This window comes from Glycine soja, chromosome 12, assembly GCF_004193775.1.
Source record: "Glycine soja cultivar W05 chromosome 12, ASM419377v2, whole genome shotgun sequence".
NCBI classification, from domain to species: Eukaryota; Viridiplantae; Streptophyta; class Magnoliopsida; order Fabales; family Fabaceae; genus Glycine; species Glycine soja.
Window position 1 is genome coordinate 1,399,907 of NC_041013.1, and position 14,620 is coordinate 1,414,526.

The window sequence follows — 14,620 nt, forward strand, 5'->3', positions numbered from 1 at the left end:
TTAATAAAATATAAAAAATGATATTTTTGTTATAAAATGCATAAAGTTCATGATAAAAAGTCATTAAAAAATATATAAAGTATTAAAATAGCAATTACTAGTAGAAAATGCTTATCAAGATTCAACTAAAAGAAATCTTTTTTTTAGAAAAAAATAAAAATACTATCAAGTTGGGTCATATAACCTAAAAAATAGCACTCAAATCAATTGAAATCTACTTCTATTTAATGTGTTATTATTATGTCATAGGTATACAATGTTTTTTTAATTTTTTTGATAACTAATTTTTCTCAAAAATATGATTTATTACCTTTAACAAAGTCTTTTTTTTAATTATAATTTTTTTCATCTATATAATTTGAAGTTAAGACTTTGTTTAAAAGATATATTTAAATCTAGTGTTACTCGAATTAAGGTTGGTATGTATAATGTCTATTAATTTAAATTTCTAAGAGTTTAAAATTAATTAAAAAATTAGCATAGTAATCAAAGAGAATAATATATTTGGACCACAAATAGCTTGATACTTATTAGAAGCTCATACTATAAGTTGTTTATCTTCACGAATCAGGAGTACAAACCGAAATAAAACCGAGAAGTAATATTTTATTACAAACTTTAAATTTCACAACAATAATTTTTTTAGCAAACAACAATAATTTATTTTAAAGCATAGAGGTATTAAAACCAGAATCATTGACGAAATGCCATTGAGATTATCAACGTTCACTCCTGATCAAGGAGAGACATGAAGAAATAAAAATTGGGAAACTTCTTGTCTTTCAAGCTTTCCACAGTCTCCCAAAGACTTACTTCCAAAGGAATAAATTCAATCCCCAAGCTCCATTCAAATTCAAGGGACCACCCTAAAAATGCCTCTTTTTCTACCTTAAAGATATAGAAATTTCCACAATTGTAAATGCAAAGCAAAGTCATAAGTTCAAAACAAATTCAATCCGACTTGTATATTTTGATTAATACAAGCCTTATTTCGCATTAATAATTTCCCCTTAAGCATGGAGTTTCTGAAACCAAAATCACTGACTAGACAAAGTTAGTGTTATCAATATTTATTCTTCAAGGAGATATCACGAACTAGAAGTCCACAAACTTCTTTTCTTTTAAACTTTCAACTGTCTCCCTGAGGCTCACTTCCAAGGGAATAAATTCAACTCCCAAGCTCTTTGCCTTTTCTTTGGAAACCTGAAATGTTGGCATAAAAGGCTCATCGTCTTCACACCTGATAGCATTGTTAAGAAAGTGAAGATGTTATTAATTAGATAAATCACAAGAAAAAAATCACTCCTTAAATATAAAATATAATTGATGAACACACCAATAAGTTTGGCCAAGTTGTGGTTAAAAATATGATCCCCCCCTCCCCCTAGTTTAAGTGTTTTCCTTTTTTGAATTTCGTATGTATCTTAACATCTATCATATGTAGAACTATTCTTTCAGACGTATATATAACAATTTGGCTGGGCAACCTTTGTCAAAAGGGGCTTTTTCAAAGATCACTTTTGCTATCTCCGGAAGTCCAATTCACTTACCAATATACTCAATCCTTATGAGAATTATTGTAATATCAAAAAGAACATTTGTTATAATTAGTACTGGTTGGTTTGAATTATAGCAAATGCTAATACTGCATGAAACTATTGCCATGAGATAATTTCAATAAGGCTCGATTGGTTGTAATCCTCCATTAAACAAAGGTTACAATATCAACTTCAACACAGTCTTTTCAATTTTAATCATGTAATTGACTTTTCAAACTAGACAGTAAATAAACATTAGAAGTTATATATCTATATTAATTTTTGGAGTTATAGAAATACTAAATGAGAAATCCCCAACTTAGTTATGAAATCATTCTTGATTTATAATTAGGCATGGCAACGGGGACCGAATTCATGGGGCCCGCCCCGGACCCACCCCGATTTTGACAGGGAAAATCCGAGTTGACCAGGGTCGGGGTCGGATTTTCCTCGATAACCAAATTCGGGGTCGGGGTCGGAGGTGGGATTCTCAATACCCGTCCTGAACTTGTACCCGAACCCGCCCCGCTAATTATTAATATATATTACACATCGAAATATGAAATTATTAGATTAAATTTTATGTTAGTGTTGAATTGAATTTTATGTTTTATTTAAAATTATATTTTTTATTTTATGAAAAATTATATTTTTTAATAAAATTTTATAAAAATGTCGGGGGCGAAACGGGAAAAACCCGACCCCCATCGGAGACGGGGATGGGATGTAAATATACATCTCCGTCGGTTTCGGGGGGGGGGGGGGAAGGGAAATGGGGAGTTGGGGGCGGGGGTGGGGTAAATAAAACCCAACCCCAACCCACCCAGTTGCCATGCCTATTTATAATTAACACTTATGCTTAATTATTATACAAGATAATCCTGAAATTGTAAGGACATATCAAGTTAGTCCTTAAATCATTCTTCATTTCAGTCTTTAAGAAAATTCTCATGATTTTTATATTCTTATTTTAATTCCTTAACTAGTATTTTAGTGTTCTAAGGACAGTAACACTAACAAAACCCATACAAATTTTATAAATTTAAAGACTAATAAGATGTTTGAATATCCGTTTCCAACAATGCAAACTGGCATTCACATATTCCAAAGCATGAAACGGAGAAGCAAATTTTTTGTCACTCACGCTGATTTTAGGTTTAGTTCATTTCAAGTTTTCAACTTATAACTTAACACACTAACCTCAATACGCACCCTAAAGAACGACTAACTCAAACATTATCAAATTAAAGAACTAAACCATTTGTGCGGAGTAATTGAAGGGCCTATAAATTGCTAACTTGTTCAATAAAATATAGACTTTAAATTCTTTTAAACTGTAAATGCATTAGATTATTTTCTCATAATCAAACTTACTTGTCTGGAATCTGTAAAGTTGGGTACATATCACGTAAAATTTTTGCAAGTTCGGAGAAGTGTATCACTCTTTCAACCAGACAATATCTTCCACTAGCTGAATCAATCTCATATGCTTGAATATGCGCGTTTGCAACATCTTTCACATTGATCCACCCAAAACTATTATTTGAAAACGTTGGTGAACCTGCATCAACCAAATGAAAGAGTCACTATTATGTTAAGATACAGTACAGTTCTTGTTTGGGGGAAGAATGGAAGTGGAGTATATTACTCGTCAAGAATTTCTGGATTTGTGTGTGTAGTATAATTCATTACAAACCAATGACATGGTCAAGAAAAGATAACTCGCCAATTACATGGTTTTTCTTAAAGACTGAAATCAGAATTCATTCTCAACAAGCACTTGAAGGGCTCAAGTCTTGCATTTGTCGAAGGTCAATTCAAAGATATGGATGTTTCTCCCGTATCTTATATAGCACATAATGTTTTTTTAGTTTCTCGTAATTTAAATCAATGGTTTCATTTAGGGGATTTGACGAGGTAACTAATTAATATCGACCTTTATTATACGGGTTACATATATGAAACTTAAACTTTAATTGAAGAAGAACACAAAATATTGCACAAAATTTTGTCCTCTGATGTATGTGTAATTTTTAATCTTCATGACTACTACTATTCTACACTCCATCTTTATCTCGTCTTATTTATTTTTGTGCCTCAAAGTTAGCAAAAATGCAAACATGAAAAGACCGTTCTTAACTTCTTATTGACTTCATTATGAATTGTACTAGTACTAAACGCACACAAATCCAGGGGCATGAACCTGTGATGTGAGCCTATAAATGAGGGAACATATATAAGCTCCTCTAGCATGAAAGTAGTGTTAAATAAGTAAAATGCAGATACTATGATTAACTTCAAATTGAGCTAGAGATAGTTATATTATAAGAGTTCTTTTCTTATACTATTTCCATGTTATTTGCTTCCCTTCAATTCACTTTTGACAGAAAAGGCTTGAAGAGCATGAGACTTGATCGATCACTAAATAAAAATTACCATTGATTAGGTTTAAAATTGAAGAAGAACTTGCATTCAGCTCTGGTTGCAAGAGAGGCCCTATGGACATTGATGGGTTAATAACAACCAACTTAATGTCGTATTCGCTTAAAAATTTCCTGGCAGCATCCTCTGCCGAAGTCTTTGCAAATGCATACCACCTCTGAAAAAAAAATATAGAAAATGGTAGAAACATATTAACATACTACTACTACTACTACACATGAACAATTATTACTTTTGTGCACAATGGAATTAATGCATTGGCATTATTTCTCAATTGCAATTATTCAGAAAGAAGATGACATACCAATCAGGTAATTGGATACTGAAGTTAAAATTGAATAATTAATCAGGAAGATTAATCATGTAGCATTATTTCAAATTAATCAGATTCATTCTTCCTGGTAAACAGGAAGATTAAGACAAAAAAAAATGACACATACCTCATTTTCCCTTAAGAAGTCTGGATCCGAAAACCAAGTCTCGTCAACTACAACCTCGGGGGTACGAGGCCTTCCATTATATAAAACGGCAGCAACAGAAGAAGTTAAAATAACTTGTTTCACAGATGGCGATTTGGCACATGATTTAACAACGTTAAGGGTTCCTTTAATCGCTGGATCAATTAACTGATTCTGAAAAAATAAGGAAAACAAAAATTTAAAAGCAATCAACAAGAAAACTGATCTATTTTGAAATCAATTAATAAAATAAACTTGCCTTATAAATTTTGTTTGGGTCTAACTCAACTAATACAACTAACTTATAAGAAGTTGAGTTGTCTCTCATTTATATACACTAGTTTGACCATATCTATAGTAGATATGGGATCTCAAACACTTTCAACTTAAAAAAGAAATGCTAACTAAAACATAACACATTCTGCATGTAATAAGAGATTGAGTACAAGTGATTAATATATTGAAGTTAAGGTTGAATTGTTACACTCAAATTTAATTATTAACAGAAACAATTTTTTATCAACCTTTACTTATGAAATGCATGAAAAAATGTAGAATGAAATGAACCTGTGGATCAGTAACAATGAAATGAACGGGTGAAGCAGTATGAAAGACACCATCACAACCCTCAAAAGCAGAGTCAAAGGAACCTTCTTCCAGCAGATCTGCCTTAAAGAGATGTAGCCTCTCCTTTGCACCATCAAGTTTGAGCAAGTGATCAACCTTTTCGGGTTTAGCTGGATGGATCAATAAACATAAAAATCGTCAGTCAAGTTAATTAATGATGTTAATTGAAAACAAGTAAGTAGAACAATTAAAATGACAAGAATTAATATATATTTGGTTAATCATATCTAAGGTGAAAGAGGGGCTAACATGGGTCGCGAACAGTGGCCCTGACAGTGTAACCACGTTGGAGAAGCAGTTTGATGATCCATGAAGCAATGAAACCAGAAGCACCAGTCACACACACCACTTTTCCTGAGTTGCTGCTCATCTTCTTTCTTCCTTACTTTAAAAAAAAAAACACCCTACTTTCAAGTTTTGCTCCACTTATTCCTACTTAAAGAGATTATGATATTTAATTAATCATTAAAAGAAAAACACCAAATTTACTCTTTAACTACTATTATTATCTTCTCTTTTCTAAATTTTCAAATATGCACGCCAACTGAAGTAGACCATATTGCATTAGTAGTCAACTGGGCATGTATTTTATTAAACTAAATTGACGCTGACATGCTTTTTAAACATTATTTTTTCGTTGGCAAATTTCTGTTGTAAACTTGTAGTAGTACATTGTTGACCAAAATGTTCCCTGCTGACAAATTAATTTGTTTTTTTTCTTTTTTTTTCTCTGCTTCGTATATGATTGTTCGATTAAATTACTGACATGATGAAGGGGCGGCATTCCAAGGGTTTTTAATTCAATATTATATGTGCATTTAAAAAATATTAAAAGTTTAAATTTATTGCAAAATAAGATATCAAGTCCCCTTAATAAAAAGAAAAGAAATAGTGAGAAATAAGATTAATAAAAATAAAGAAAGTGAATGCAAATCATTAAGAAATAAAATGAAAAAAGTGTTTGATTTTAAGAGAAATATAGAAAGATAGATAGATGGAATGAAAATATATGGAAAATAGAATAAAAATAATCAATGAACCTCGTTTTTTTTAAAAGGTAAAGTTGTATTATATATATATATAATTGTAGCAAAAGCTACATGCACAAGGTGTACATATACAAAAGATCTAACAATCTAAGTTACATGTATTTCAAAAAGTCAATAATAATAAAAAAAAAAAACACCTCAATTCTCCTTCTCCCAGCACAAAGGTCTACTTATATCAGAAGGTTTTCACAGACAAGAAGTCATGCACATAACCAGATTTAAGTACCAATCTGATATGAAAATGTAATGACATTTCTTACGCTTGTATAGTAGTCATCATTGCCATGTAATAAAGCGTATGAACTCAAACTTTAGCAACCTTGACAGCTTGTTGACGACATGCGCGATTATTTCTTGCGTTCCAAATGTTCCACATTGTTGCATGCCAAATCACATGGCTGCATTTGTTTTTTGTCCTTCCAGAAATCAAGTGATCAAATTGTTCATACAACTGAGTTAGTGGAATCAGTTTTCAGTAACCATCAGCATGTTTTCATTCACAAAAATGTTCTTTTTTTTTTCTCAACACCCCCAACCAACATAGTCAACTCACATCAACTGCACACGTGCACCATGAACCATCTCCATCTCCAACATCCAAAGAGCACCACGATTTCCGATCAGTAGTAAATCGATCGGAACATGAGCCAAGTAAATTAAAGTGCCATTCAATATTAGTTTACTAAAAGCCTTACAATTTTCTTGGTCCTCGCCGGTTTAACTTTTAAATTACAAGTTGTTTAAGCTTCTTAAACAATTATTTAAATTACAGTTGTTTAAATTAATAATTATTTTTTGCTGATTTGTTTAAATTAATACTACACAACAAGTTTGTGAAACAATTATTTATTTTAAAAAATAATATTTTTTTTCTCTCCAAATAACATGTATCTCCGGTACGTGAGAGTGTTGTAAAAAAGTAATTATGCCGTTTAAATTTGATTAGATGGATTTGTATCTATCTATAATTCAGTCAAAAGATAGTTTTCACATAAAATTTCTTAATAAAAAATGGGATTTGGTAGAAATTGCTAATATTAGTCGTCTCTTGGCTAAGTTTCAATTTTACATTAAAAAATACTCACATTTAAGTACTCTTTAATCTAACTTTTTATTTTTATTTTTTCTTTAAAAGATGAAGTTGGATCACACACTCTTTATAAGGATGAGTAACTTATTTCTTAGAACAAATCATAAGAATAAAGAGCTTTTAGAAACGTTAATTTGAAGGAGTTTGGGAACTTGAGGAGAGTTTTTTTAGGTTACTTTTGGATTTAAGTTTTAAAAATAGTTTTGCAAATTTCGACGTAAAATAATAAATTCTAACACATTATAAATCAAATGAGAAAGAAAAAAACTGTTACTAATCACTTGAGACTTAATATCACCTGTAGCTATATTTTATGTTTTCTTTTAATTATTGATTTGGTGTGCATATGTGAAGTTGATCTCAAAGTTTACTATGTGGGCATAGAATTGGTTCCTATATCATTTTGACGCTCTTCATATTTGTCTTATTACCAAAACCTATCTCCCTAAATTTTGGGGTGAACTTTAACATTTTCTTAATTTTTCACATCTATTCATACCGTGAAAAGGATGAGAAAAATAGTACGGAGTAAGACGTATAAAATAAAGTAAAATAAATATTAATCTTAATATATATAAAAAAAGGAAAAAAATCAAATATTTTTTAGGTAGAGGTGTGTAAAGCTGCCCTGTGCAATCCCATAGAAAACATAAGACAACCTCTGCACCTCATGACTCTGTCTCAAGTTAAAGTTTCAGAAGTACATACGTTTCCGAATTTGCACTTGGTGGATGGCTACCATGGGAAGGGGAAGAGGTTCAGTTTAGGGTCAAAGAGGGACATAGCGCTTGTGAACAACCACTTAGCAGCTCAGCAATTAGAAACCACTTGATTCTGGTTTCTTTAATTTGTGGGGAGTGAAAAATCAAAATTGATTTTTTTTCTTAAAAAAAAAAGTGAAAGTGAATATCCATCTATAAGGACTATATATCTTGTTGGATGCTTCAAAGATGTTCTGTTGCGTTGTGGCAAATTATGTGTATTCCTCCCGTCATGGTCCCATGATTTTTGCTGCACCCAGAATACTTAAGAATATATATATATATATACTTCTGATATTATCTTACACATCTAGTAATATTGACCATGGTATGTTTGGAAATTAACGGTAAAATTACATTTGAGGCAAAAAAAAATTATTAATAGATCAAAATTATGTTTTATTAATGAATTTGTAGTAAAACATGCATTAAATTGTTTAAAATAATAGAGTATATTTTCTTAATAATATAAAAATATTCGTACCGATCGACGAACATTAGATACCCACCAAGAAGGGCTTGAATAGCATGACCCACTAAGAAGTGCTTGAGTGGTGCTTTGCCCAAATTCGAAGACATTCAATTCAAATTTAAGTGCATGAAATTAAGAGTAAATAATCTATGTATCGAGAGTTTTTTTACACTATTATCTAATTATTAATTATCATATATGATTATTTATTAATTTTTATAACAACTATTTCAAAATTTTAGTAATAATTTTTCTTTGATTAACAGTAAAAAAAAAATTATACTCAAAGTGTATAGAAGTTAGAGTCTAACAAGAATTAGAAGTATGTTGCTTTGAGTTAGGTTAAGTGATATTAAAAATACGAGGTGGAGTCAATCATGTGTTCAACTAACTTGATGGCAAGGCCAAGATATAACAGTTATAGAAAAAAAAAGGCTATTATGCTTAAAAAAAAAAGAAGAATATTACGAAACTGTAAAATAAAGCTCAAACAAAGCAAGTTCAACCACAAACCAGAAATTTAATAAATAACGTATATTTTCTCCAAAAAAAAAACGTATAGAAACAGAGCGTATGCAATAATATAGTTTTCTGTGAAAAAAAAAAGAGTCATAATATAGCTTTTCGGCATCGTAGGTGCACCCACTCCATGACGTAGAATTTGTTTAAATATGCGTTGGATAAAATTGATTTTATAATTTATAATAACGTGATTTTATAAAATTGATTATGGTTTGATTATTACACAACGTGATTTTTATTAGAATAATAGATATTAAAAAAGTAATTTTTAAGATAATATTATTTGAATATCTTGGGTCAAAAAAAATTTTGGATTTATAATTGTTAAAATAAGTTTTTATCCATACTTTTTTTCGACTATAACAACCATGCTTTTTTATAACATTAACTTGTATAGTTTTTAAAATAAATAATACATACATTTTTTATACAATTATTTATAAAAAAATTGATTAATTTTTATAATAAATACTTTAAAAATTATATTAAAAAATATTATTTATTTATTTATAATCAGTGAATCTGGGATATTATTTGGCTGGAAATCAAAGATTAATTCAATTTTTTGTTGATTAGTAGAATTAAACTCGTTTGGTTAATACTTCTTCCCTCTTCTAATTCTTAAAAAAACTACTTTTTTAAATTTCTCTTAGTTTAGAAAATTTTCATATATATATACACACACATTTTATGTAAAGTAAAATTTGTGTGCAGATTCTTTCCAAAAAAAATTATGTAAATGGCATATATATAATTTTAAAAATTAAATAAATGAAGACTTTGTGTGTAAATCAGAATATAATTTAAAAATCTTAAATATGAAAATGCTGGTTAAAAAAATATAGTTAAGAATTATTATATGTGTGAAAAAAATAGTTATAAGCAAAATAAAATAATTATATGGAGATTAAATTAATTAAATGAATTAGTGAAAAGTTAGTATTTGGGTTAGTAAGAAATTAACTGGATTAGGCAATCTATTTTTTTGTGCTTAAGGTCAAAGTGGGATAGTTTATCTTGAATTTGTTGATTCTGTTGGTGTTGTTTTTATGTAAAACGATATTATTTAGAAATTTACATCTTTCTTGTGTATATCCCAATTTCAGTAATGTTCCAACAATAAATCACTATTGATGAAGTTGTATTTCACAGTGCGGTGGCGATGGTTAAGCGTGAAAAGGGAAATGAGTGAGTGAGAAGTGGGAGGCAAAGAGAGAGTTATTGAGTGAAGATTTTCAAAAATAAATGTATGAATAAACATGGAAAACAAGAAGCAACTCCAAGTGAGTGAGAGAGATTGAAATTCTTAAATTTTGTTTCAACTGGTTTTGTAAAATACGAGGAACACGTACAGGAAACGTGTAATGGGAGCATCCAATTTGTTTTTGCTCGACAATGGACTTATTGGTATTAAAATGGTGTCAAAAAATTTTGAAGAAGAGGAGAATAATTTAATGGGCTAAAACACTTCAACTTAGGAGCCCAAACTTGTAATATTTAATTTATGCAACAGCAAAATAATAATAATAATAAAAGAAACTGATAAACAAATAATTAAAAAAAAATTACGTGTTTTTAGTTTTTGTTGAAGGTGTATTGAAAGATTAAACATATTGTTTTTATTAAGTATAGATATTAACTAATACAACTTATTGAGTGGTATAATTGAAAATGAAATGTTATATTTTTTAAGATTAAAAGCAAATCTCAATATTAAAAAATGATGTCGCAAAAGAAATATAACACAATTTTGTGTTAGAAAAAAATAAAATTCAATTTAATTATAAAAAGTAACGGTCTTGGGTTACCTTGTTTGGCCTCATTAATATTATTTGAAGAATATGGCAAGTCAGAACCAACGTTTTTATTTATCACATTGGCAGCAAACTCACATAGTGAGAGATGAAGAAATGAATGATTAGTGAAAGTGTGAAAAAACAATGTTGAGTATTCCGCTGACACAAAATAGCACTCAAACCCAACGGAGTCCACTATTCAGAACATGTTTGTGATTTGTGAACCAATTTTGGTTATTATATTCATTTGAAATGGTAACTAAAGATGCTATCAACAATTAAATAACTCCAACTCCCTGGAGCTTGGACCGAGGGCCTCCACCTCATTCTTTCACCTTCACCATCTACTGTTTCGTCTTGTCTTATTTTCCTATGTAAGATAGAAAGAAAATTAAGAATCAAGTTAATATAAGATTTTTTTTTCTTTAAGAATAAGAGACTATATCCTCTAAAAAAAGAGAGACTATATTAGAACCATTATTGATTATTATGCTTCAATGTTATAAGGACACTCTTACTGAATTTAGTATATTTAATGAACATCATTCTAAACAAAGATGTACAACACAACACTTCAATTGGGTCGCTAGCAACATCGAGAATAATAGCTTTTAATAGTTTACCTTTTTTTTTAAAGGCAAAAGATTTTAATAATTTACCTTAATGCTAGTGTAAGATTAACTTTATATATGTAAGCTAGGGAAAGATATGTGTTTGTAGTTAAAAGCATACTTGAAATTATTTTACCTTGTAATTTGTAATTTAGATTAAATTGTGGTTTATGATAAGGTTTAATATTTTTAAATATATTTTTATATATTTATTACAATTTTATTATAATTAGAATGCAATAACAGAATAAATATTTTTATACCATTATGCAATTATCATTTATGATAAGGTTATATTATGTCGTTGATCTAAAGGATTTTTACTTAATGAATATTGATCACATGATTTTATGCTAAATAAATTGTTCCTGCAATGTGTGGATGCATTGTGACTAATTACTATGCTAATATGTCAGGTTGAAGATAATATACGAAAATTAAATTTTATTTATGATATATTGAATTTCATTTAATAAGTTTTGTTATCCCTAAAATTAAAAAAAAAATAGAGTTATCCCATTTGAAAAAAATCGGATTGAATTTATTTAAATTTAATATTATTTTCAAACTAAAACGCAATCTTTTTATTCTGGCAATTTTTTTATAGTTAAATCAGATAATTTTTTTATCTCAAAATTAATTTAAATCTAGCCACGAACATCTTACTTGTATGAAGCGAGTAACATCATGCAAAAGCTAACGATTGCATTCCATTTTATAATACATTAAATAATTGGGAGTATGATATAACTATTGAATGGTCTTTATATTATTAATTAATGTATAAAATAATTTATTATTGAATAAAATTTACTTTTAGTTTTTCAACATATACTCATAGGCATATATTAGAAGATTCGTTTTTTTAGAAAAGTATAAGATTTATATATTATTTTAACTTAAATAAAGAGGACTAAGAAATTCTAGAATGGTTATAAGTGGCCAGAAAAAAGTTGTATGAACCAAGTGATGGAAAAGAATATTTTTTAACTTTCACAAAAAAAAAAAGGAATAATTTTTAACATCATGCAAAAGCCAATGATGCGTTGATTGTATAATTCATCGAATAATTGAGAATATAGAACGATCTTAAAATAAATGTGCCCCCTTAAAATCCACTACAAGGAAAGATTTAATATTGATTTACGCCATCATCAATTTTGACACATTGTTAAGAAATCACGATCATATTGATAATTATTAAAAGCTAAATGTTTTTTTAATAAAAAATATTAGTTATTAATTATTAGATTTTTGTTAGTGAGAAATTGAAACCTATAACTTTCTCTCACCTTCATCCTTCCTTCTTCCTTTTCTTTTTTTAATGATATCGGTAAGCTAAATGACTTAAATGATCCGATACTACAAGATTAGTTAAAATGGTTTTTCATTCCAGATTAAATATTTTTTTAACAAAAACAAAGAAAAAGGAAACAGTTAATTATGAAAGGGTACGTCTTCATGCTCAAAGTCTCGATATTTTATTGAGGAATAGAAAAACGAATCAAAAGATACAATATGCTATTTATTGTTTAGAGAAAGGACAACTTTTTCAAAAGAAAGATAAAACAGAATAAAAGAGATCTAAAAAAGGCAGGATTATGGTTGTTAGAGATGGTGATAGCACGGCATGAGGCAAGGATGAGTAATTTTTTATCAGACAGAATATTACAAAAAAAATAAAATAGACATGTTGTAATTCCAATTTCTCACTCGTCTTTTTGGTGTAAGATGTATATTTTTATTACCATATTATTGGAGATAGGAAAGATTCAAAAAAAAAAAAAGACTAGAAAGGGTTTTGAAAGTTGGATTTGCGTTAGATCGAAGAGAGGAGTCTAGTTGGTTAAGAGATGAACTATCTATCTTCTATGCATAACCATTTCAGTTTGAATGTATGAGATCACCACCGATCAAAAAATTACCATAGGCATGATGTTTAAAATCCAGAGTAAGTGTGTATGAATTACTTTTAATGAGATCTTTTATTATAGTCATATTTTTTATTCAGAAGACTCAAAATACACATTTTATTTAAGAAAATTCAATCAAGTATCATTCAGGTAAATGATTTATTAGTATATTAACATAAATTTAAGTATATTATAAGTATTATTTAAGTTACAGATAATGCAAATATTTATAAACTTTTTTGAGTCCATAAACTTTTACCTAAAGAAATTACAATTTAATTAGCATCTGGAGTTCAAGTTCTTAATGTACATGTTAAACACTCTTAGAGAAGTGGAGGGTTTAACTTGTTGAAAATATGCTTGATATCTTTAGTTTTTAGAAAGTAATAATTTAGTTTATCTTTTAAGAATTTATTATTTGTTTCAAATCTTTGAAATATTGTTTAAATTAAAAAAAAATTATCTTATCTTTGAGATGTTTGTTAGATTTAAAGGTATTATATGTAAATAATAAGGGGTTTATTCCTTTTTGAAGATAGTATGTTAGGTTTATCAATAAATGCCCGAGATAAAAAAAATCGTCAACCTGAAGATGAAGATGATATGAAAAAGAGTTTATAAATTTGTAATGAATATGATATGAAAAAAGTTACAATGAAGATGATGAACTAAAAAATATATTTGATGTCTAAGGATTTGTAAGCTTTTCATAAAAACTCATGATGAAGATGATGAACAAGAATTTACATGTTTGTCCCTATAAATTTGTAATGATCATGAAATATTATGCATCTCTTCCACATTTCATTATTTTACAAATATATCTCTGCCCACGAAATCAAGAAATAACCCATCATTACTATCCATAACGATCATTATATCTGATTGTCTTTCTCTAGAAAATACTAATTGTTTTTATTAAAAAAATGAGTTATATACCCCTACCCCGAATTTTAAAACGGTGTATGCGAATTAAAGAGTAAATTTTTGTTTTTGTCTTTACAAAGATACTAGCCGTGGATGACAAAATAAAGATTAACTTATAATTTTAATCTTTTAAAACATATAATATTGATAAATTAATTTTTGAAAGAAAAAAAAAAGAGAAGCTAAATAAGTAGTTGAAAGTGTAACATGTGAATTCCATGGATCTAACATTTTAAAAAATGTTTGATTTAAGTAATAATATTAGTTAGGAATTAAAATAAATTTAAAAAAACTAATATGATAGAGTTTTAAATTTTGAAAATGGTGGTTTTAGTTTTTGTCTCTAAAATAAGATTTGGCACATGGTGAGAGTGGAGTGGAAACATAAAAACCTAAGAAGTAACGCCAGTCGCC

At 28.6% G+C, this 14,620-nt stretch overlaps 1 protein-coding gene across 1 annotated transcript; it reads right to left on the reverse strand.

Annotated features, from left to right (window-relative positions):
* Positions 1–679: 679 nt before the first annotated feature.
* Positions 680–5,482, reverse strand: LOC114379944 (cinnamoyl-CoA reductase 1-like). The gene is made up of 6 exons (XM_028338787.1): positions 5,315–5,482; positions 5,006–5,175; positions 4,421–4,612; positions 3,975–4,137; positions 2,913–3,099; positions 680–1,240 (listed from the first exon to the last, which is right to left on the reverse strand). The coding sequence occupies exons 1-6, from the start codon at positions 5,433–5,435 to the stop codon at positions 1,096–1,098; spliced, it is 978 nt and encodes a 325-aa protein (XP_028194588.1). The 5' UTR covers positions 5,436–5,482; the 3' UTR covers positions 680–1,095.
* Positions 5,483–14,620: the final 9,138 nt, after the last annotated feature.